Source organism: Mus musculus, chromosome 12, assembly GCF_000001635.26.
Source record: "Mus musculus strain C57BL/6J chromosome 12, GRCm38.p6 C57BL/6J".
NCBI lineage: Eukaryota > Metazoa > Chordata > Mammalia > Rodentia > Muridae > Mus > Mus musculus.
In genome coordinates this window covers 91,257,399-91,283,443 of record NC_000078.6, presented here as the reverse complement: position 1 = coordinate 91,283,443, position 26,045 = coordinate 91,257,399, and the positions used below count along the sequence as shown (strand labels likewise).

The 26,045-nt window shown below is 39.9% G+C and overlaps 1 protein-coding gene across 9 annotated transcripts in view; it reads left to right on the top strand.

Moving 5' to 3' along the window:
* The window catches only part of Cep128 (centrosomal protein 128), a 385,966-nt gene that overhangs the window by 101,012 nt on the left and 258,909 nt on the right, over nt 1-26,045 (top strand). For all 9 annotated transcript variants that reach the window (XR_001780497.2, XM_017315228.2, XM_030246966.1 and 6 more), the window contains 2 exons: nt 16,358-16,708; nt 22,808-23,458. Coding sequence is in view for 8 of the 9 variants with exons in the window: in XM_017315228.2 (XP_017170717.1) it covers nt 16,358-16,708; nt 22,808-23,458 (1,002 nt within the window). In the remaining variant the exon portion in view is untranslated. The remainder of the gene's footprint in view (nt 1-16,357; nt 16,709-22,807; nt 23,459-26,045) is intronic.

The following is a 26,045-nucleotide window of genomic DNA, read 5'->3' as shown; positions in this document are numbered from 1 at the left end:
ATATCTTGGGAATCCTAGGTTTGGGGCTAATACCCACTTATCAGTGAGTACATATTGTGTGAGTTCCTTTGTGAATGTGTTACCTCACTCAGGATGATGCCCTCCAGGTCCATCCATTTGGCTAGGAATTTCATAAATTCATTCTTTTTAATAGCTGAGTACTACTCCACTGTGTAAGTGTACCACATTTTCTGTATCCATTCCTCTGTTGAGGGGCATCTGGGTTCTTTCCAGCTTCTGGCTATTATAAATAAGGCTGCTATGAACATAGTGGAGCATGTGTCCTTCTTACCAGTTGGGGCATCTTCTGGATATATGCCCAGGAGAGGTATTGCTGGATCCTCCAAGTAGTACTATGTCCAATTTTCTGAGGAACCGCCAGACTGATTTCCAGAGTGGTTGTACAAGCCTGCAATCCCACCAACAATGGAGGAGTGTTCCTCTTTCTCCACATCCACGCCAGCATCTGCTGTCACCTGAATTTTTGATCTTAGCCATTCTGACTGGTGTGAGGTGGAATCTCAGGGTTGTTTTGATTTGCATTTCCCTGATGATTAAGGATGTTGAACATTTTTTCAGGTGCTTCTCTGCCATTCGGTATTCCTCAGGTGAGAATTCTTTGTTCAGTTCTGAGCCCCATTTTTTAATGGGGTTATTTGGTTTTCTGAAGTCCACCTTTTTGAGTTCTTTATATATGTTGGATATTAGTCCCCTATCTGATTTAGGATAGGTAAAGATCCTTTCCCAATCTGTTGGTGGTCTTTTTGTCTTATTGACGGTGTCTTTTGCCTTGCAGAAACTTTGGAGTTTCATTAGGTCCCATTTGTCAATTCTTGATCTTACAGCACAAGCCATTGCTGTTCTGTTCAGGAATTTTTCCCCTGTGCCCATATCTTCAAGGCTTTTCCCCACTTTCTCCTCTATAAGTTTCAGTGTCTCTGGTTTTATGTGAAGTTCCTTGATCCACTTAGATTTGACCTTAGTACAAGGAGATAAGTATGAATCGATTCGCATTCTTCTACATGATAACAACCAGTTGTGCCAGCACCAATTGTTGAAAATGCTGTCTTTCTTCCACTGGATGGTTTTTGCTCCCTTGTCTAAGATCAAGTGACCATAGGTGTGTGGGTTCATTTCTGGGTCTTCAATTCTATTCCATTGGTCTACTTGTCTGTCTCTGTACCAGTACCATGCAGTTTTTATCACAATTGCTCTGTAGTAAAGCTTTAGGTCAGGCATGGTGATTCCACCAGAGGTTCTTTTATCCTTGAGAAGACTTTTTGCAATCCTAGGTTTTTTGTTATTCCAGATGAATTTGCAAATTGCTCCTTCTAATTCGTTGAAGAATTGAGTTGGAATTTTGATGGGGATTGCATTGAATCTGTAGATTGCTTTTGGCAAGATAGCCATTTTTACAATGTTTATCCTACCAATCCATGAGCATGGGAGATCTTTCCATCTTCTGAGATCTTCTTTAATTTCTTTCTTCAGAGATTTGAAGTTTTTATCATACAGATCTTTCACCTTCTTAGTTAGAGTCATGCCAAGATATTTTATATTATTTGTGACTATTGAGAAGGGTGTTGTTTCCCTAATTTCTTTCTCAGCCTGTTTATTCTTTGTATAGAGAAAGGCCATTGACTTGTTTGAGTTTATTTTATATCCAGCTACTTCACCGAAGCTGTTTATCAGGTTTAGGAGTTCTCTGGTAGAATTTTTAGGGTCACTTTTATATACTATCATATCATCTGCATAAAGTGATATTTTGACTTCCTCTTTTCCAATTTGTATCCCCTTGATCTCCTTTTGTTGTCGAATTGCTCTGGCTATTACTTCAAGTACTATGTTGAAAAGGTAGGGAGAAAGTGGGCAGCCTTGTCTAGTCCCTGATTTTAGTGGGATTGCTTCCAGCTTCTCTCCATTTACTTTGATGTTGGCTACTGGTTTGCTGTAGATTGCTTTTATCATGTTTAGGTATGGGCCTTGAATTCCTGATCTTTCCAAAACTTTTATCATGAATGGGTGTTGAATCTTGTCAAATGCTTTTTCTGCATCTAACGAGATGATCATGTGGTTTTTGTCTTTGAGTTTGTTTATATAATGGATTACATTGATGGATTTTCGTATATTAAACCATCCTTGCATCCCTGGAATAAAACCTACTTGGTCAGGATGGATGATTGCTTTAATGTGTTCTTGGATTCGGTTAGCGAGAATTTTATTGAGGATTTTTGCATCGATATTCATAAGAGAAATTGGTCTGAAGTTCTCTATCTTTGTTGGGTCTTTCTGTGGTTTAGGTATCAGAGTAATAGTGGCTTCATAAAATGAGTTGGGTAGAGTACCTTCTACTTCTATTTTGTGGAATAGTTTGTGCAGAACTGGAATTAGATCTTCTTTGAAGGTCTGATAGAACTCTGCACTAAACCCGTCTGGTCCTGGGCTTTTTTTTGGCTGGGAGACTATTAATAACTGCTTCTATTTCTTTAGGTGATATGGGACTGTTTAGATGGTCAACTTGATCCTAACTCAAGTTTGGTACCTGGTATCTGTCCAGAAATTTGTCCATTTTATCCAGGTTTTCCAGTTTTGTTGAGTATAACCTTTTGTACAAGGGTCTGATGGTGTTTTGGATTTCTTCAGGATCTGTTGTTATGTCTCCCTTTTCATTTCTGATTTTGTTAATTAGGATTTTGTCCCTGTGCCCTTTAGTGAGTCTAGCTAAGGGTTTATCTATCTCGTTGATTTTCTCAAAGAACCAACTCCTCCTTTGGTTAATTCTTTGAATAGTTCTTCTTGTTTCCACTTGGTTGATTTCACCCCTGAGTTTGATTATTTCCTGCCGTCTACTCCTCTTGGGTGAATTTGCTTCCTTTTTTTCTAGAGCTTTTAGATGTGTTGTCAAGCTGCTAGTATGTGCTCTCTCCCGTTTCTTCTTGGAGGCACTCAGAGCTATGAGTTTCCCTCTTAGAAATGCTTTCATTGTGTCCCATAGGTTTGGGTACTTTGTGGCTTCATTTTCATTAAACTCTAAAAAGTCTTTAATTTCTTTCTTTATTCCTTCCTTGACCAAGGTATCATTGAGAAGAGTGTTGTTCAGTTTCCATGTGAATGTTGGCTTTCCATTATTTATGTTGTTATTGAAGATCAGTCTTAGTCCATGGTGGTCTGATAGGATGCATGGGACAATTTCAATATTTTTGTATCTGTTGAGGCCTGTTTTGTGACCAATTATATGGTCAATTTTGGAGAAGGTCCCATGAGGTGCTGAGAAGAAGGTATATCCTTTTGTTTTAGGATAAAATGCTCTGTAAATATCTGTTAAGTTCATTTGTTTCATAACTTCTGTTAGTTTCACTGTGTCCCTGTTTAGTTTCTGTTTCCACAATCTGTCCATTGATGAAAGTGGTGTGTTGAAGTCTCCCACTATTATTGTGTGAGGTGCAATGTGTGCTTTGAACTTTACTAAAGTGTCTTTAATGAATGTGGGTGCCCTTGCATTTGGAGCGTAGATATTCAGAATTGAGAGTTCCTCTTGGAGGATTTTACCTTTGATGAGTATGAAGTGTCCCTCCTTGTCTTTTTTGATAACTTTGGGTTGGAAGTCGATTTTATCCGATATTAGAATGGCTACTCCAGCTTGTTTGTTCAGACCATTTGCTTGGAAAATTGTTTTCCAGCCTTTTACTCTGAGGTAGTGTCTGTCTTTTCCCCTGAGATGGGTTTCCTGTAAGCAGCAGAATGTTGGGTCCTGTTTGTGTAGCCAGTCTGTTAGTCTATGTCTTTTTATTGGGGAATTGAGTCCATTGATATTAAGAGATATTAAGGAAAAGTAATTGTTGCTTCCTTTTATTTTTGTTGTTAGAGTTGGCATTCTGTTCTTGTGGCTGTCTTCTTTTTGTTTTGTTGAGGGATTACTTTCTTGCTTGTTCTAGGGCGTGATTTCCGTCCTTGTATTGCTTCTTTTCTGTTATTATCCTTTGAAGGGCTGGATTCGTGGAAAGATATTGTGTGAATTTGGATTTGTCGTGGAATACTTTGGTTTCTCCATCTGTGGTAATTGAGAGTTTGGCCGGGTATAGTAGCCTGGGCTGGCATTTGTGTTCTCTTAGTGTCTGTATAACATCTGTCCAGGCTCTTCTGGCTTTCATAGTCTCTGGTGAAAAGTCTGGTTTAATTCTGATAGGCCTTCCTTTATATGTTACTTGACCTTTCTCCCTTACTGCTTTTAATATTCTATCTTTATTTAGTGCATTTGTTGTTCTGATTATTATGTGTCGGGAGGAATTTCTTTTCTGGTCCAGTCTATTTGGAGTTCTGTAGGCTTCTTGTATGATCATGGGCATCTCTTTCTTTATGTTTGGGAAGTTTTCTTCTATTATTTTGTTGAAGATATTAGCTGACCCTTTAAGTTGAAAATCTTCATTCTCATCAATTCCTATTATCCGTAGGTTTGGTCTTCTCATTGTGTCCTGGATTTCCTGGATATTTTGATTTAGGATCCTTTTGCATTTTGTATTTTCTTTGACTGTTGTGTTGATGTTCTTTATGGAATCTTCTGCACCTGAGATTCTCTCTTCCATTTCTTGTATTCTGTTGCTGATGCTCGCATCTATGGTTCCAGATCTCTTTCCTAGGGTTTCTATCTCCAGTGTTGCCTCGCTTTGGGTTTTCTTTACTGTGTCTACTTCCCTTTTTAGTTCTAGTATGGTTTTGTTCATTTCCATTACCTGTTTGGATGTGTTTTCCTGTTTTTCTTTAAGGACTTCTACCTGTTTGGCTGTGTTTTCCTGCTTTTCTTTAAGGGCCTGTAACTCTTTAGCAGTGCTCTCCTGTAATTCTTTAAGTGACTTATGAAAGTTTTTCTTGATGTCCTCTATCATCATCATGAGAAATGTTTTTAAATCTGGGTCTAGATTTTCCGTTGTGTTGGGGTGCCCAGGACTAGGTGGGGTGGGAGTGCTGCGTTCTGATGATGGTGAGTGGTCTTGATTTCTGTTAGTAGGATTCTTACATTTGCCTTTCGCCATCTGGTAATCTCTGAAGCTAGCTGTTATAGTTGTCTCTGTTAAGAGCTTGTTCTTCAGGTGACTCTGTTAGCCTCTATAAGCAGACCTGGGAGGGTAGCACTCTCCTTAGTTTCAGTGGGTAGAATATTCTCTGCAGGAAAGCTCTCTTCTTGCAGGGAAGGTACCCAGATATCTGGTGTTCGAACCGGACTCCTGGCAGAAGTTGTGTTCCACTCACTAGAGATCCTGTGTGGGCCCTTGCGGGTGTCAGGCGACTCCGCTGGCAAGGTAGCCTGGGGCTCGAGTGGAGTGGAAGGGGCTTGTGCCCCAGGTCAGGCCCCGGGTAGCCTGCTTCCCTATGTACTGCAGTCTCAGGTTCCGCCCGATTTGATTGGGGCTGGCGCTGTGTTCCACTCACCAGAGGTCTTAGGATCCTGTGGGGAATCCTGTGTGGGCCCTTGCTGGTGTCAGGTGACTCTGCTGGCAAGATAGCCCGGGGCTCGTGTGGAGCGGAAGGGGCTTGTCACATGAGGTGTCTCTTGGCAGAGATACTTTACACGTGAAAACAGCAGAGGAGGCAGAGCTCATAGCTTCTGGAGGGCTTAGTTTAAGTCCTGCATCCTGCCTCCAGTACGAAAAGCTAGGGCTTTAAGAGGCTGGCACATAAGGCAGCCTTTCTGTTTTCTGCACTTTCCCAGTGGCAAGAAGAATTCTGTCATCAGGAAGTCGAAGTGGGCAGATGTCTTTTTTTTTTTTTTGTTAAGGTATCATTAATACTTAAAATTTATAACTTGGAGGTATTTAATAAAGATATAATTCAGGAATGAGAATATTTTCAAGTTTTCCTTACCAAAATCATGCTAAGTCCTTATTTTGGAAACAAAGTAGACACATATAAGGATAAGACTTGTGTCTCCATGTTGTGCTGTTGTGTTTGTGTAAGTGACTCATGGCGGAAATGGGGTAGTAAGTGTGGACCACAAATTATGAAATAGCAATAGCTTCGTATTAGTTGTAGGTTGATCTAATATATAAGGAAATGAAAAAGATAAAATGCAGCTTTGGACATAATAACTTGGCTTGCAAAGCTGGGTAATCTGAAGCAAAAGAGCTGCTGCCGTGGTGGTGCCTCAGTCCCCGACTAGCACAGCTACCATGACGCTGCCGTGGTTGTCATCAGTCCCCGACTGGCACAGCTATCATGACGGGGGTTTGCAGGCTTTATAACATGCAAGTTTAGCTGCTCATACATTTCTTCTGCACTCTTTCTTGTTACCTTATCTTTAGAGTATTTTTAATTTGATTGCATATCATTTTAAGTGGCAAATTAAATTGTTTTTTTTTTTTATGTTTGTTTCAGGGAGCTTTCTACAAGGGCATAAAACGAGACTAGATTGTACTTATCCCTACAAAAGCATTGGTTGCTCTGTTATACTCTTTAAAGTTTGCAAATATTAAGATTATCTCTGTAAAAAATAAAGCTAAATTATATATATGTACATATATATATATGCATGTATGTATGTATGTATGTATGTATGTATGTATATTCTGAAAATGGTGTTTTAGATGCTGATAAATAACGTGGCTATCCAAATAATATGAAATGTTAGTGGTTTTCTTTCCTGAATCCATGAATGGGTTTAACTTGCCCTAGTTCTCTTAGGTAAAGTCTGGCTTTGTATGAAATGTACAGCCTCTTTTTTTTTTTTTTTTTTTTTTTTAAGGGGACTGCTAATGATAGAATTATAGTCAGGCAAACTGAAGTCGGCTTTGTGTTAAAGAATCAGGTAGATACTGGTAGATACTGCCTTTATTGGTGTCCTAGGGTTTTACAGAGGGCTGGTAAGAATTTGTATTAATTGCTTTTTCAGTTACAATGAAAACATTTACCTGACTAAAAGCACCTAAACCGAGGAAGGCTCATTAAGTAAATCAACAAAAGAAAGCATTTTGAGAAGGAAGATATCACCTACTACATTAGAAATGTATTATTTATATGATTTGTCATATAAATATATGGTATTGGTATTCACTCATCACGATCCAAAAAACAAATGGAAGAAAAACAACAACTAGGAAATAGAAATAGACATATAGACTCCTCGGGTATTCTAGGAATCAACTTGATGAGATATTATCATCATACCTTCATCCAAAAGATGGTTTCCTTTTAGCCTTTGGAGTGTAATAGCTGTTGTGATGTCTTTGATAAGTTCAGCTTCTGAACTCCCTCAAAGGCTGTTTTATGTTCTTTTTTCATTTGTGTACCATACTTTTAGGTTTTGAAAAGTGTTAGAATTTTTGATGAAATGGGATATTTTGGTAATATGTGTATTATGTACTTCTGATTCACTCTACATCCTTTAAAAATCATTTAGTGAATTGGATGGAACACTTCATTCAAGCCTACTATTTCTGTACAGCATGTGATGTCACATTTGCGTCACGTGATCACTTTATATTACCTGCGATAACTAAGCCTTTAGCTGGGATCTTTTGATATACAGGTGTTCTGATCTCCCCATCAAACATCTGCTCATCCAGTTCTCTTGCTATCTTGTCCACTATTAAACTTTTGTCAACTTTAGCCTGAGCAGTCTTTCACAGCAATGAGTTGGAATAAATGCATCGCATCATGATGGAGCCCTGCAGTGGCATTAGAGGTTAGCTTACATTGAGTTTCTCGTTGTTAACATCTGTTATGAAGTTGGGCATAATGTTCAGACATCTTTGCAACTACATCAATATTGGTGAGCTCTGGGTACATGCTTTTCATGGATGCCTGTGTCAATCTGCTACATGGCTCAGCAAAGTTGCAGTAAGTTTGTTCTACCTCGTTTAGAAGGATCCCCAACCAATCTGCTTAAAGTACAGACTAGTTTTATATGATATAGCTACATTTTCTGTTCTTTAATTTTTTTATATTTAGTTTACTATTTTATGTATACGTGTGCTTTGCCTAAATGTATATATGTGCACCATGTGTGTGTCTGATGCCCACGGAGGTCAGAAGATGGCATTGGACCCCTGGTAGTAGAGTTATAGACAGTTGTGGACTGCCGTGTGGGGGCTGGGACTCAGACCTCTGCAAGTGCCTTAAGCACTCATGGCCACCAAGCCATCTCTCCAGCCCTGAATCTTCTTTTCTCTAAGTGTTGACTTAAAAATCAGGAGTTATATGGCTGAAATTATCAATCTACTGGAGTGTGAGAAAAAATATGCGTCCTTTAAGATATGTGTGCTAGGGCCAGATTTCCCTTGCGTATTGCTGGGACCTAGAAGTTAATTGTCTGCCCCCTTGAGTTCACCGTTAAACATTCTGAAGAAATATGTGTTTAAAATCTGTATAATGAGCATCACAGTTAATGAAACAAGTTAATATTTCCTCACAGAGATGAATGCATTTAATTAATTGGACATTATTTCCTGTATTTTGCTTAAGCTCCGTATGATGCTTCATTAAAAAGTACAAGGAGCTGTTTGAAACATGTTCTCATAGGACGCGTGGAGAAACAATAATTTCTTTTAATCACTAAGAGTTCAGGGACCTAGTATTTTGGATCAGTGTCATGTCTGTCTGCTTATTAGGAAGAAAGTATTAACAGTGGTGTGGTTGGAATTAATATGCCAGGAAGGGAGAGTTACATGGAACTGGTTTTGACATGGCACTGAAGTAGCCCTTGATGTTTCATTTTCTCTGTAACTTGTTAAAAGTTTGAATCAGTTTAATGTGTGTTTTGCTTGAGGTAAGAATTTTCTCCGAGATTTTAAGTGTGTATTCTACTTTGCCATTCCTGTACTTTGAAAGAGGCTTTCTATGTTACGGCCTCAGTGAGTGATGGCCTAATTTAGCGTCATGTAGATATGTTTCAAAGGTGCAGGCATGCTTTGATTGATTTGAGTTCTTTTGTTCAAAGAGGCTTGTCATAGTCCTCCTGACTGGACAATTGGTGAGTTGTTCTTTCCATACGGGTTCATAAAACACTGGAATTATTCTGAAATGAGTGAGTTCGTCAAGGCATGTGATAGCTAATTTCCGAAAGAGGCGAGTGAGACATGATTTAATTGGGAATCTGAGAATTTCCAATGAGATCCTCATAAATCATTAGTTATTTTGTCTGGTCAGTCAAGGTTAGACTTTATGTGTAGTGTGGGAAGAACTGCTGTAGATATTTTTCTAACCCTAGGTGTTGTTATCATTACTACCAGACCAGGTCCTGCTGGGCTTCCAACAAGCATTGGAAATGACACTGCAAGACCCGCAGAGGCACAGACTGGGTGTCCACCTCAGGACAACATGGTATCTCTGACTGCTTGTAGTGGCAAAGAAGGGAACAAGAAGATAATCTTTGTCTTACTTCTGTGTTCCAAATCGATTACATCTGCTTTGCAGATCTGATTTGTAGCCCCCCCCCCCCACACACACCTCCAAAACCCAGCCCAGCTCAGGAGGTGCTGGGGAGTCTTTGTTCACAGATGTTATTAAGGATAATTGTTGTTTGCTTACATGAATCTTATTTCCAGCGGCTTGTTGACCCCTGCTCGCTTTAGGTCTACTGTTTTTATGTTTGTGAAGATTTGCCTGGTAGTGCTTGAGACTTGCTGCTGTAGTGTGTGTCTTGAGACTACGTTGTGCTACTCTTTTGGTTGAGGAGGTTTTGTGAAAAACATTGTCAGTGACCCTTGTGTTCTTACCAAAGTTTTGTAACCAAACAGATATTTTTGAAATTTACTCAATAAAAATATACAAATGTTTACCTCTATAATAATAATAATAGCAATAATAGCAATAATAATAGAACATAAAAGTTATTCTTTATGGATAATTAAATGGCTATAATATAAACATCTGTGTAATTCTGTAGAGTGCATTTCTTAATTGTAGGACATTTAACAGTGTGTGTATAGTGTGTGTATAAACATAAAGTCATGGTATAGGTATATGTGATATGTATATATATATGTGCATGTATATATATATATACATATATATATATATATATCTACACCCATCCTCCCATCTACAAATATATATGTTATATATGCATATATGTTTATATATACATATATATATATGTGCATGTATATATATGTGCACCTCCCCATACACACAAACACACACACAGACACACACATACACAGACACACACACACAGACACACAGACACACACACACACATAGACACACATACACACACAGATACACACACACAGACACACACACAGACAGACACACACAGACAGACACACACAGACACACACACACACACATAGACACACATACACACACAGATACACACACACAGACACACACACAGACAGACACACACACAGACACACACACAGACACACAGACACACACAAACACAGACACACACACACAGACACAGACACACACACACACAGACACACATACACACACAGACACACACACACACAGACACACACACACACACAGAGACACACACACACAGACACAGACACACACACACACAGACACACACACACAGACACAGACACACACACACACAGACACACACACACAGACACATACACACAGACACACTCTGGACAGGGCAACTACTAGAGACTTTGCAGTTGATAGTCTCTTTTTCCCCTGGGATTTGGAAGGGCTTTGCTCCCCGTTTTTTCAGATGTTATAAAACTGGAAAACATGAACACATATAACAAGTGGCCTTCTCCCTTCACTGATTTTCAGTAGAAAACACAAGATTTACAAATAATTATATTTTTATTTGGCTACCCCTGGTTTTGGGATAATTTAATGGGCGTTGTGACGTCATATCCGTCTGAGTCCTTACCTCAGCCCTTGTTTGTTTGTATTTGGGAGACCTGTCCTGGCCGAATCCACTTGTTTTCTTTTTCTGTCTTTCCCATTGTTCTTCCAAGCCCTTTCCTCTACCAGCATCCAGGTTTATAGTGAAGTGACCATGAAAATCCTGAAGGAATGCAGCGGTCAGGAGTCTAGGCACATGACTTCACACAGGCTGAGCTGGGCATTCTGTTTTCAGTTTCTGTGCCCATTTCCCCATCCCTGCCTCTCCTCTTTAACCCTTTGAGTAGCAATGTGAATGCTCCCCCCCCCATAGTTAGTGTCCCTAGTACAGACATCTTTTGCAAGGAGCACCCCTGCTAATTAGGAAGCACGGTATGAGGTGAAGGCACCGAGGAATGGGGCATCAGTACATACTTGACAGCATGAATGTGAAGGACTGTGAGATTTCAAACAGAGAAGGGTTGCTCATGTATATCACATGTATGACAAGTGACTCCGCTCTCTGTCTTCCCTACAAGGCTATGTGATTCTCTGGGACAGCAGAATATCGCACTATGCTATCGTATTTGTCTTTTTATCTTGGCAATTTGCATATTCCTGAGCACACTAAATGTGTACTGTATTGAGTCAAAACATGCAGATGATTTTCCTTAGAAAAAGTGGCAGGTGTCCCTGGTTTCCTTTTGAAGTCCCCTGGATGCTCCAAGCTGCTCTCATCTGTTATAAGCCGGCTTTATTGACTTTGCTTCAATTGAGTTACGTTGAAAAAAAGAATTGGTTCTAAAAGTCCATTCCTGCTTTCACTGGACTTTCAATGTTCAGTTACTTTTAATGGTGCCATAATACTTGAATATGTGAGTATTAGCATAATGCCTTTTAGTGATTAATCTTCCTCAGTTACATATCTGATCATGTTATTCCCTTGCCGGGAAACCTTTGAAAGGCCCAAGTGGATTTTGGCATCCCCTCAGCTCCATTTCTGACCTTAGTTTCCAGTCTTTTTTTTTTAGCCTTTTAGAACGAGCAGTCTTCATCATTAACGATGGGGGCTCACAGTGTGGACTCTTGATTATGCTACTCTTGGCTGAGTTTCTCGTTTCCACTCCTTTAGACAGATCTTTTCCTTACCTGCTTGCTTCATCTTCCTTTTCTTGCCTTTTGATATCTCACTGAACAGATGGGCTCTATCGAATCTACGGACTGAAATCATGTTTTCGATAGCTAACATCAGTGGTCTTGTGTCGTGCAGCCCCATCCCCCACCCAATAGCCTTTGCCCAGTCAGCACTTCTTGTGTGGCGCTTTCCTCAGTGCCTGCCTGACACGCGGCCTTTGCTCTTAAACATTCGAGGTAGGAGATGTTTACCTCTGCTTTGCACATATCTGTTTATTCATTTATTTATATATATAGTGTTTATGTTTTGAGACAGGGTCTTGCTATGTGCCTTAGTTAACCTGGAACTCACTCTGTATCTCATGCTGACATCGATTTTTTGTTAATTTTCCTGCTTCAGCTTCCCAAATGTTGGAATTACATGCTTGAACCAGAATGTCCAGCGAGATAGGAAGGTTTCCAAAACCCCTATTCCCCCAATACTGGGGTTTGATCCCATGGCCTTGTACATGCTAGGCAAGTTCTTTACCTCTGTACTATGACTCTAGCTTCTGGTTCTTATTTCAAATTACCCTGTGATTCTCTGCCCCCCTGCCTCCCCCCGCTCCCCGCCACCCGGTTTCTACAAATTTCTAGAAATAACTATGGATTGATGTTTATTTATGTAATTCCTATTCCATGATTCCTTTCTGGTTTTGACCATTTATATAAAGATTAAAGTTATTTAGCCTATATTCGGGATTGGTGCAGTGATGTATCACTTGACTCCCAAGGACTTATGGCTAGTCCTTTCTGTGTAAGTAAAATACTTTAACTTCCATTGCTTGCTCTGCTTCAAGTCCCTCTAACATGTAGGCATTGTACACTTGCTTTTAAATTCTGGCCTCTGGTCAGATGTAAAAATCTGTTCTTAATTTCTTCGATGTGCCACTTATTCTTGAGGAGGTTTGAGATCCTGTGTGGGTTGTGAATCCTAGGAGTGGTTGATGTTCTTTGGCTCACTTTGTAAGTGGAGTAGCTTTGCTTCCGATGGCTCAGTCCCAGAGCTGGGATTTGAAGTGAACCCTGTGTGAGGCTTGCTGCTCTTTACTTTGCTTAGTCTGTGTAAATAATGCGCTTTGTGTTGAATGTCTTTTTCTTTTTTTTTTTTGCCTTTGAGTTTGAATTTTGATATGTGTGTTAGGCAGATGGTGCTTATGTGACCATCCCATAGTTAAATCTCAGAGCTAAACCTTGTAATGAGTTCACTGCTAGAGGGATTGTGCGTTCCATCTTTAACTCTGCTGGGAGAGAACTGGACACTCGCTCCTATTCTCCATGGGCATATGCCTCTGTCCTGATTTCCTCTGCTCAGTTTTCTTGATATCCTTTAATTTTACTAAACTGTGTCTTAAGGTTGACTATAAAGTACTGTGTCCTTTACATCCTTCTGGAGCTCACTAAACCCGAGGCCTTTAACACAAACACACATCAACATTTTCTCCCCTTTAAAGACTGAGAGGAGAAATGGAAATGAGTTGTATGAAGTTTTCAGGTTTAGTTGGAAGTTCTAATAACATTTTAATAATGTATGGGAAGTAATTTTTAGATAAATAGGGGGTTTTCTGTGTTTTTTGACTTTCCCCTTAAACTGCATCTAAACAGTGACTAAATGTCATCACTAGGGGGCCTGAGTTAGTTCTATACCTTCTAATCATAAAGCTGCCTCCAGGAAATAGCATTACTGGCTTATTTATGTACTGATGATGGAGTCATATAGAGGCCACCGAGGAAGACATATTAGCCCTTGGAAAGATTCCGAGTTGCATGGGTAAGTCACTTTGGTGGTACCCTGCCTTAACTGCCTCAGTTTAGCCTATAAAGGAAGAGTTGGATTGCATACTAAAGTGACTGAAAGATGGTAGAGTAGTAAAGGAGCGAGTTTGGAATGGCCATAGAATAAATTGGAGAGAGGTGGGGAAACATTCCTGAGTGCTGGAAGGTGGCTCCTGATTTGTGATTGGATTGACTAATGTTTCTGTGTGATTTTTTTTTTCCTCCCTCAAGAGATTCAGAGCTTGTGGTAGGGATTAGGAAATTGCCTAGTTCACCCACTGTTCATGGTTTTGTTAAGGAAAGAGTTTGAGAGGTCAGCAAGAAAGTGAGCAAAGTGAAAGAATATGGAAGTTATGAACCCGGGCTTGAAAGTTCACAAAAAAGATGCCAAGGGAGACGTCCTCTCTTTGATAATGATCAGGTACAGCAACAGGAAGGAACCTGCCAGTGTTAGTTTTCACTCATGTTCAGTGTTACTTGGAGGTTGGCTGTGAAGAGCTTGCCAACTAAACTGTCAGTTTCTTTGACATTTACGCAATCTAGAAGCCATGTGTCTGACACAGAGTAGCCTTGATCACTCTCCTTGTAAGTCTTGTTGCCAAAACAGACAGGAAGGACCCCCCTCCCCAACTTTGTTGTTGTTAAATGTGGAATCAGGTGGCTGTTGCTCATTGATAAGATTGGTTTTTAGAATATCAGTAAAGCTTGTAGCATAAGGGCAAATGGTAAACCACAATCACTAGGGTTTTCTGATCTCAGCTTAGAAATTTTCCATGCAAACAAGTGCACACTTCTCAGTTTACTGTTTGATTTGGGTGGACAATGGAGTGACTCAAGTCTTCCAGGCTTCCTTGAACTTGGTGAACTGAGAAAATGAAAACCTGTTGCTCTGAAAGTGAACCTTGGTTTCAAGGCTTTGGGATTTGTTTGAAAAGAAACGTTTTTTGTATACTGTCAAACTGACTTTTTAATATTGAAAAAGTTTTTTGTCCTCATATACTATATCCCAATTATGCTTTCCCTTCTCTCTACACCTCCCAGTTCCTCTACAACTCCCCTCCCATTTGGATCCAACCCCTTTCATTAGAAAACAAATAGGATTCTATTTGATGATCTCATGTAGATTGTATATATATATATATATACACACACACACACATATATATACACACACACATATATACACACACACATATACACACACACATTTTATATATATATATAATGTGTGTGTGTATGTGTGTGTGTGTACTTTTTATTTTTTATTATTATTGGGAAGCTTCTGCTGTATTATGTTTTCATACTATCCTTCGTTTTAGTTGTCTCTCCCTGTAGTCCCTCCTCATCTCTCTCTCTCTCTGTTCCTCTTTCTCTCTGTCTCTCTTCTCCTCTTTTCTGCTTGACCCTCCTGTTAGAAGCCTCCCCCACTTCTAAGCATAACTGTCTATTCCTTTTCCCTTTCCTAAGGAGCTCTATCTTGCCCCTCCTAGCCCCTTTCTTTATACCTGCCCTCTGGGATCCTATGGATTGGAGCTTGGTTATCATTGAATTTCAGGGGAACGGAGCTCTGCTTTGACTCATTGACTGTGCCTGATGGAATTGAGGCTGGAAAGTGCTGCTGGGTTTCTGTCCGTGGTCCAGCCTGCCTGTTTGTCAGTGCCTTTGTGCATATAGATGGTGTTTGCTGCCATGATTCACAGCTACTTTAGCTTGTTGGATTCACTATTATTTGTACCTGTGGCTTTTTAGAGTTCCTTTTGTCACTTCTTGGCAGAGCAAAGTGACTCCCAGGAGGGACAGCTCTGGTAAAACACTCTAAATACTTATTTCTGTGCTTGGGACTTCCTTACAAAACTTTTTGAGTGAAATAACATTAACTCATATAATACCAACCTCTTATTTTTTAATTCAGTATTTAATTATTTTCATGTTGAATATGTTTATACATCATGATTAAGTATAAACTTCCAAATGTAAAAATTACCCACCACTCCCTGCTTGAGGAGAACTACATTTTACGATACTTGCCTTGAGCAGAGAAATGTCCTGAATAAATTTAACTTTATTTAAAAATCTATACTGCAGTGGTTCATATCAGCTTGAGAGAAGTGCTGGAAATAACAGAGGCCATTTCACACGGGATCTTTGAGAGGAACTCTGAAGTATAGTGTTATCTACAGTAGTGTGTCCATCATCAATGCTCATGTTATCGTTAGTAGTTTATTATTTTATTGTAATAAAGTTTCAGGTGCTGCTAGAAAGTAAAATGCTACATAATTGCTTCTAAGACTTTTCTAATAAGCTGACACATTTTAAATCACTGACATTGCTTCTGTTGAACAAAAAACTAGATTTTTACTAAAATAACACATTTTTCTTAGCACTGCCATCCATTTTTGTGGCAATTACAAAGATACGGTGTGAAAGAGAGATAATAGTTTATCCGCAGCTAATTTGACTGTTAAATACACAGAGGGAACTGTACATTCTAGATTGACTGTGAATGAAGTTGGGCAGTGATGACTTTTGTCTCCGTGACAGTTCAGTGTCTTAGTTTGCATGGTACATACCCAACACTGACAAGAATTTCACCCTAACGTTCCATGTGGTTAATTCCTAGAACCTAACCCGGGACTTGGAGAACCGGGAAAAGCAACAGCTGCAGATGTTGGACCAACTGACGGAGATCCAGAATCACTTTGAGACCTGCGAGGCCAATCGTAAGCGGACCGACCTCCAGCTCTCAGAGCTGAGTCAACACGCAGAGGAAGCGACCAAGCAGGCGGAACACTACCTTAGTGAGTTCCAGAGGTCAGAGACCCTGCGAGAGGAGGCTGAGAAGAGGAGGGAGGACCTGAAAGCCAAGGCCCAGGAGTCCATCCGGCAGTGGAAGCTGAAGCATAAGAAGTTGGAACGGTCAATGGAGAAACAAGCTGAAACCCTTGTCCAGCTGACAGAGAAGAACAACCAGGTATATGAGCCAGGTTCTTAACGCTTTGTTTATGCAAGCTTTGAACAAGAGCTTGAGGGCCATGCTGTGTCTCTAAGTATTGAGACATCCTCAAACAGAGAGCTCTCAAGTATTGTCTACTTGAAGGGAAAACTTGATTTAGAATTTGGATTTTCCAAATCCTCTAAAATATTTTAATATTTGTTGGCTTTTCAGAGTTGAGGGATCTTCTACCTTCTGTCTCAGTTTATCTTATGAGTTCCCTAAATTGAATTATTTTTCAGTTATCTTACTTTCCAGAGGAAAAGTCACCTCATTTTCCTTAACAACATGTGGCTTTCCCCTCCTGCATGTATTTTCCAGTCTTATTTATTTAAGTATTTTGATTTAAGAATAGGGTAGAAAGAAGGCATGTTAAAAATGTAGTAGTTACTAACGTGTGACTCTGGAAGGTGTTATAATACGGTGATCTAAGTGAGTGACATTGGTGGTCTCATTGACAGCAAGTGCCATGGGATCACAGGGCTCCTTATGACTAGTTTATGATCTTGTGACAGCAACAGAATGACTGCTGCTCATCTTTCTATGTATTCACATTATCTTGTCTCTTGTGTAATCAGTTACTATAAATAGATTTTTTTTTTTGATGCTTCTGGGTTGATTTTCACCTATATATTTGGGTTGAACTAAACTCCAGTGTTAATAAGAATAAAAAGCCATGGCTGATTTTGTCTTGGTTCATCATAGGTACTTTGTTGTTTGTCAAGAACTCAGAATAGTGCAGAATAATCATGTGGTTAAGTGGATACTCTGGTAGTAATAACACTAACATCAAAACATGAAAATGCCAGGCGATTATATTTAAAGGATTGCTTGACATCATCACTGATAATGGTGCATGCTCATTTTCAGTCAGATGTCATGACTGTGAGACCTTATCTTTTCCGTATGCGTTTTTCAGATTTAAGATCAAGGGAGCCTGTGCTCACTGTGGAATGAATGCTTTTCGTTTTGGCTCATCTGACACACAGTGAGTGGCTGGTTGCCAGGAGGTAAAGCAGTCCTAAAGTGCTGGACTTGAATCTAAATTGATTTGATCCCAGCAAATTCCTCAACCTTGATTACACTGTTGTCGGCCTGGCCTGGCAGCTGCTTCTGTGATCATGCCTGGAAGGGAAGGCAGCTAGAGAGCAGAGTTGCTATTGATTGACTGTGAGCTGTCTGGGGACTCTTACTTCATTAGAGGGAATTTAGAATGGGCCGTGTCACCAGGCAGTATCCCAATTTATGGTGCTAAGCATCTATTAGATTGAGTTTTCAGAATACTAAAAATTATTAAACAATCATGTCCCAGAATATTCCTGACAAAATTATTTTTTTATTACTTAGTATTACTGATGATAAGCAGAGAAGTAGTTCTTAAGTGATTGCTGCAGTTAGGGTAGGATTACAATTATCACAGCAGGCATTGTAATTTCCCCTTTAAAAACCTGAAAAATTAATGCAGCATGTTGCAGTTCGAGCAATGGTTAATCAAGGGAGAAGGGATTAGAAATGTTACACGGAAGCTCCAAGTGTTCAGTAAATCTGTGATGTGCAAATATGTGGTAAATAAGTTTGGAAAAATGTAGAAGAATCTAGTGGCTGGGATGATGGCTCACACTTGCAGTTCATGTATGAGGACCTACACTGGGTCATGAGAAGAGCTAGACACAATGGTGTCCCAGGCATCAGAGGCAGGTGCTCTGAGGGGCTTCTTGGTCAGCTCGTTAGCCAAGACACCAAGCTTCAGGTTCAATGAGAGCCTTGATCTTTAAAAAAAAAGGTGGAGAGTAATAGAGGAGTATGCTGATTTTGGGCTGGGGTCAGAGGTCAGTGGTACAGTGCATGCTTGGCATATTAAATGCCCTGGGTTCAATTCCCAGTAACATACAGATACACAGGCAGACAGACAGACAGACAGACAGACAGACAGACACACACACACACAAACACACAAACACACTGGGGGTCGGGGGAAGCAAGAGAGAACAGCTTATTTAATATTCTCTATAAGGAATATTTACTTAATATTTAATTTTTAATCCTTAAGGCAAAATAAAACATCCTCTTTTGTTTTGGACTAATTAGCTTTATAAAATGACTCTTGGGTATATTTGGAAAAGTATTTTAAAGTAAAAATGATACTTACAAATATGACATCTTGTAGTTAAAAGGATGAATTAATTTTTAATAAATAACTTTGGAGCTTTGTTGATCCATTCTGTGTGGTCAAGTGGGAAGTATTTCTATTTATAAAATGGCCCTATGCCTAATATGTTTCTCTTTGTAGCATGGTCTATATTTTGCTCTAAGATTTGCCACTTAAAAGTATATGAAAAGACTAAATACTTTTTAAAATCACTCTCATTTCTATTCTTCTTATGCTCATTTATGGGATCTTGTTCCCATGGCACAAAACTATTTTACTTATAAAGGGACATGTAATTTTAAACAAAAAACATATATTATCACAGAAAATGGCATCAAAAAGCAACAAAGTTCAGGTCATTTTCTTTCCTCCAAGGAGAGGACATAACTATTTCAACCAGGGCCATTACCCACCAAATAGTATGCAGATGATCACCTAGGGAGACTGCATGAGAACTCCTCTCCAGGGATGTGCCTGTCCATCAAGAGAGTTTACTGTCTCTGTTGTTTTTAAGTCCTGTTGGAAATGGTTGTTTCCAACGTGCTTTGAAAAGTCAAGAGGAAGAATTAGAAATCGGAGTTTGATCATAGTGTGAGATGTTTCTAATTTGCCCCATGCCTTCCTATGCTATAGTCAGTATAGCTAGCATTCCTTGCATGGTTGTTTCTTTCTTCTGCTGAGTTGGCAGAATTATCAGCTGGTTTATGTCCTGAGCTTTTTGCTTGATTGTGTTTGACTTACGAATCTTCATTTGCCATTCTTTCCATCTTTGCATTTCTCCCCTGCTGAGAGGCATTATCTCCTGCCCTGTAAGATTGGAACTGTTGTAATAGTTTAAGCTAAGAAGGTTCATTGCTGAGGCGTTCTGCTTCCTGAGTATGTGCGGAAGCCTGGAGATGTAGTTCAAGAAAGTACTGGCATTTTCTGCAGTTTTTAAAAATGGGGACCAACATTAAGCTTTCCCTATGTACCTCTTAGTGAAATGGAAATGGTGATGTGGGAGTTGGCCTGAGGTCCTGCACTTGTCCTTTCTTCTGCTTTTACTGAGGTCTTGCAGACCATCATTCTTGTGCTTCCCTGACTACAACATTCTTTTCCATTCTTATTCCTCCCCACCATGGTCCCCAGTAGGTTTCCACATCTCTCAAGGGGTTTGTTGCCCATTTCATCTGCCCCTCCTATTTATTAAATATAACTCTTGTCATTATTCAGAGTTTATCAGAGCCGGGGCAGTGGTGGCGCACGCCTTTAATCCCAGCACTTGGTAGGCAGAGGCAGGGGAATGTCTGAGATCAAGGCCAGCTTGGTCTATAGAGTAAGTTCCAGGACAGCCAGAGCTATACAGAGAAACCCTGTCTCGAAAAAACAAAACAAAACAAAAAAATTAAAATAAAACAAAAGAAAACAAAAACCAATCCCCCCAAAACAAAAGAAAACAAAAGAGAGTTTGTCTGGACCTCATTGACATCCGCATGCCACTTCTCTGTTGGATTACTTCCCAGCAGCTTCTGAGTCGCTCTGCTCTGCTGCCAATCCCTGCAGCTCAGATTCCTCTTTGTCTATGGTTGTCCTTTGTTTGCACCTTCAGTTGAAGAATCTCAGTTTGGGATCTTTCCATTCTTACCACATCCAGCCCTTAACCACAAACAAATGTGTGAGCATTACTTGTTTTTCAGGATCCATATTGCCAAAGACACTCAAGACCTGGCTAGGTGTTCTGTAATTCTACAACTTACGCTGTCATTTTTCATGTGACTTGACATGATATGATCTTGGAACACTGGGAAAAAGGAGAACCCTAGAGAACTGTAAAGTTGCAGAGCCTAGGATTCGAAGGACTGTTACGGAACCATCATATTTCTGGACCTGTTGCCCTTCTGAGAAAAAGAAAGATTCTTGCTGTTTACACCAATGTCTGAAGGACAACACTCTCCAACCCTCACCTTTGGCTGAAAGCCTCTTGACTCCTGCCTAGTGTCACTGTGGTCGCTTTTCCAACCCTGAATTTAAGTGGTCTCCTCTTAGATTCTTGCCATACTAGCCTCACAGGGCAGCTTCATCTTCTTTAGTAGGATAAATACAATAACTCCATTAAAAAGGTGTCTCTCTTTAATTTCTGGAACTGTATCTGTTATCACAGCTTATAGAAAGCGTTTACCTCTTGTAACAGAAGGGCATAGACTGAGAATAAGCAATAGAATTTTATTGGCCTCACAGTGTTCGAGGCTAGAAAGTCCAAGAGCATGGTTCTAGGGACTAGAGAAGCCATGGTGCTGAGTCCTAACATGAGCTAGTTGTTAGTTTTTTTGAAGATAAATGATTTAGAATTTTAAGTTCATAAGCCTATTTATGGTTGGACTGATAAAACAAATTAAATTTTCTCAGGTCAAAGGTCAACTGCTTATTTGTATCTTTCCTTTTCCCTTTATTTAATTTCATTTTATTTGTACATATGCATGCGTGATGTTGGATATATTTTTCCTCATAACACTCTACTGTCTATTTCTTACCTCTTCTTGCTTCCTTTTTTCTCCTTTATCTCCCTTGATAGTTTCACCTCTTCATTCCTCCATATCTCTATATATGTGATTTTTATGTAGTTATACAAAATATGGGTAGTTGTTTCAGATTGACCTTTCAGCTTCTGAAAGGAATCTTAATTTTTATCTTATTGCATCTTACAAATATAGACAACATTCTTTTTTCAGTTAAAAATAAAAAGGAAACAACAATATGAACTAACCAGTACCCCCAGAGCTCGTGTCTCTAGTTGCATATGTAGCAGAAGATGGCCTAGTCTGCCATCAGTGGAAAGAGAGGCCCATAGGTCTTGCAAACTTTATCTGCCTCAGTACAGGGGAATACCAGGGCCAAGAAGTGGGAGTGAGTGGGTAGGGGAGCAGGGTGACGGGGGAGGATATAGGAGACTTTCAGGATAGCATTTGAAATATAAATAAAGAAAATATTTAATTAAAAAAAAGAAATGAAGAGAATCTAGGAGGAACTGGTACAGGGGGGAGGAATATAATCAAAATATGTTGTATGAAAATTTGTGAATTAAAAAAGAATTTATAAAAAAAATAAAAAGGAGAAAACTCAAAAACTAAAATTATAATGTCATGGTGAGGAGGGCATACTGCACATGAGCAGCAAGCCTAAGCATTGCTCTCGGTACCTGTGAGCTGTAGAGGCAACTTTGGCTCCACTGGCCGCACTGCCATCTGTAATGAGTGTGCAGTCAGAACCAGAGACCAGGAGGTTGGTTCTCGGCCTCTGTCACCCAGTGCAATCCCCTGTAGGTTATGTATTTCTCTTGAGTATCTTCCCGACCTGTGCCCCCTTTAAAGAGCTTATGCCCACCTTTGTGGGTTCTCAGGACTTCTGGTTGTTGGTTGCTGTGTTTTTATCACATCCTGGCATGATTTGATGACTTTACCACAAGTGACACAGACCGTGCATCATTACCACTTCTCAGTGCTGTCTCGATTCCCCATATTATCCTTTCCCTCTTCTTCTTGAGTGTGCCACTAGAATATATGTTCCTGTTACTTTAGGCAGTGCTTTAATATCAGTTCTAGTAAGTCACAATAGAAGTGTTTTCTCCTTTATTTCTTTGCCTGATTTTATCTTACATTTAAGTAATTATTGATTGTTATGGACTAGTACAGTTTGGCAATAGGTATCTGAAATACATATTCATACCACTGTGGTATCATAATGTGTTATTTTAAAGGTATATAGTGTTTATATGTTTACCCCATTTCCAGCCTAAAAATGATTTTTGTTGAAATATGCAAAATATGATTTAGTGAAACTTTTTCCCCTTATGGATTAAATTTTATTTTGTTACTTGGAAGAACCAATGTAGACATTGCAGTAACCTTTTTCTTTCTTTTTTTCCTTTTTTTTTTGTATTCTTAACTCACTAGTTTATAAAAGAGAGGGATGAACTGAAAAGCCAGCTTTGTGCAGCCTTACAGCAGATCGAGAATCTTAGGAAGGAACTCAATGATGTCTTGAGCAAGCGTGCCCTGCAGGAAGAGGAGCTCCACTGTAAGGAGAAGAAGCTCAATGACATTGAGTCCCACCAAGCTGAACTCGAACTGGAGGTCAAGAATTCCCTCGACACCATCCATAGATTGGAGAATGAGTTGAAAAGACAGAGTAAGAGTCAAAGCCAGATAAAGGCCGAGAAAATTCACCTGGAGGAAGAAATTACAGAGCTCAAGAAGAGTCAGTCCCAGGACAAAGTCAAACTCCTTGAGATGCAAGAGTCCATCAAGGACCTGAGTGCCATCCGAGCAGATCTCGCTAATAAACTGGCTGAGGAGGAGAAAGCCAAGAAAGCTGTGTTCAGGGACCTTTCTGAGCTGACAGCCCAGGTAAAATCGAAAGAAGAAGAAACCGCCACGGCTATCACACAGTTAAAGTTAGAACGAGACGTTCACCAGAGGGAGCTGGAAGACCTTAGCTCCTCGTTGGAGAGTGTGAAGTTGAAGCACGAGCAGAATATCCAGGAGCTGATGAAGCACTTTAAGAAGGAGAAGAGTGAAGCCGAGAGCCACATCAGGATGCTGAAGGTACCCGTGCTCCATTATCTTGATGATACTGACGGACTTTCTTTTTTTGGTGGCTCATGAAGTTAATAAAGCATAAACTTTTAGAGATCATTCCGTGTCCCCAAGCATTGCAGCGAAGATAAAACCAACAGTAAAGGGGTTTATTCCTGCCTGTTTGGCCAGGTCGAAGTGAGTTATAGCAGCCACCTGGGAGCATCCGGTTCCGAAGCCGAGAGCCCTTCAAAGAGAACGTTTAGCTATTTTGGGAGTTGAGGAAAGGTAGAGTGGCAGTAAGTCCTGGGCCCGAAACTTGCCCTCATTCAACATTTATGACCTCCTAAAATACAAAAGGCAAAGACTTGTCAAGGCCACCAAAGCTATAGCCACAGTCCTTATTCATACGGTAACTAAGGCGACACAGCATGGGTGTGGAAACACAAGGCCTCTGCAATTTATTCTTTGTTTCAAATCAAACCTGCATGGGTAAATTCCTGATTGAGATCTTTCATTTGTGGAAATGTTTTGAAGGTCAAATGGCATTGGCATTATCACCATTCAGGGCAGTCATTTGATAGAGCACGGTTGTCAGATGTGTTAAATTAATCCATCTCCGTTCTTTGCCTTTCTGTACCATGCTTAAGTGGTATAGGCTGGGTATAATAATAACTTATGTTTTGAATTTCCCTTAGTCAGAGTGAAACTCTTGAAAAGTTGGATTTGCTTCAGTGCGTCAGATAGTTCCTGATATTCTGAAACCTTGCACATATTTGTGTAATAGGTGAATGATTATAGACATTTTTTTTCAAGAGTTCTTTTTTTTTTTTTTTTCGAGACAGGGTTTCTCTGTGTAGCTCTGGCTTTCCTGGAACTCACTCTGTAGACCAGGCTGGCCTCGAACTCGGAAATCCGCCTGCCTCTGCCTCCTGAGTGCTGGGGTTAAAGGCATGCACCACCATGTCTGGCCCAAGAGTTCTTTAAATGTAACTAGTACTTTAAAAGTATTAAAGACTAAGAGAAAATGATATTGCAGTAGCTGATACCTGTAGAACATGGCTTTATAGATTCTTTCCCAGTTTTGTCTAGCCTTTTGGCAGTCGCCATTTTAGTGCCATTAATTGAGGTGACAGATCAAAGTGGAGGAGAGGACAACAGGCAAAATGTTACTAGGAGTCTTTGACAACACGGTTTTAAGATACATTATTGTTGCATGCTACTAAGAAAAATACCATCTCCTACATGTCACACATTTAAAACTGTGACATGATGTCACATAAGTTAACATCCCAAATGGAAGATGGGAAAACCTGAAAAACATGTATTTTAGTATTTATTAAATAAGGTTCAATAGCCATTTAGAATGATGAAGGCATGGACAACATGAGAGTTAGGGTTATGAAGAAGAGCTCCTATTATTTGCTGATTGATTGGCCATTGCAATGATACTGTCAGAAAATATTTATGAGCACGTTGTGTCAGTTATAGCTGAAAGGACTTTATATGTGCTAATCGTTGAATACATCGTTCCTGATGCTAGTGTGCAGTGTTTTCTCAGTCATAAGGAAACTGAGCCATAAGCATGCCTGGAGAATGGTGGAGATAGGATTTGAACCCATGCAGGCAGCTGCTTGAGTTCTTAGTTGGCTGTCCTGGGAAAGATTTAGAACTGAGAACAACTGGGTAGGAAGTTGATGAGTGAATAATGTTCCTTTTTATGAACTTAGAGTAAGAATTGAATGGCAATAGACAGACATTTGATAGGAAAATTGGTGTAGGACCAGCATGGGCTTGTGAGTACTGCCATTCGACTAGAGTAGAACAAGCGTTTCTGCTGAATGAATGAGAGAGGCTGGGGGGAAAGGTCCATTGTTAGGGATTGTTTTATTCATTTAGAAATCCCTCAGGGGCAGATTTTTAGAGTTAAGGTCCAAGTGGTCATTCAGTGGGTTTCCATTGTGCATGTGGGTGAAGTGATCAGAGTAAGTTATGTAATTCTGAGGGGGACATTTGGGCATATATGGTACTTTTATGAAGAGACTTGATTCGTCCTTTGTCAGAAACCTCTGTGGAGAGCATGATTGGTCCCGTGGCTGTTGTCACCCAAGCATGAGAGGAGTGGAGGTGTATGTGCACCTCCAAGGAAGGCTGGGCTCTGCAGGATGGTCGTGGAATGTCATCAGCTGTGTGGGGCAGTGCTTATGGTTGTGGGTTTCATTGAAAATGGAGGGTCCTTTCTTGGCCGTATCTGCTGCCCACACTGTTGATTATGGTACGTGGTGAGCTTCATGGTACTGACCAGGAACTGGTACCAATCTTTCCAGCTAGAGTAGGTTCAGGATGTCTACAAGAACATCGTTCATCCTGTTCGGTCTGTTGGCTTGAGCGGAAAGCTGAAGGGTGTGCTTTAGCCATTGTTGGTTCTGTGCTATTGGTAAGGTCAGATCATTTCTATTGCCTTACCACCGAAATAGGAATGGGAAATGCGTTTATACTGTTTGCTTATTGTGAGTACGTGACTTTGCAAATTCTCAAATGAAACACTGATGTAATTAAAAATAAAAAAAAACCCAAGCTATCAAATAGGTAAAGTGTTTGGGAAATTAAGAATTGA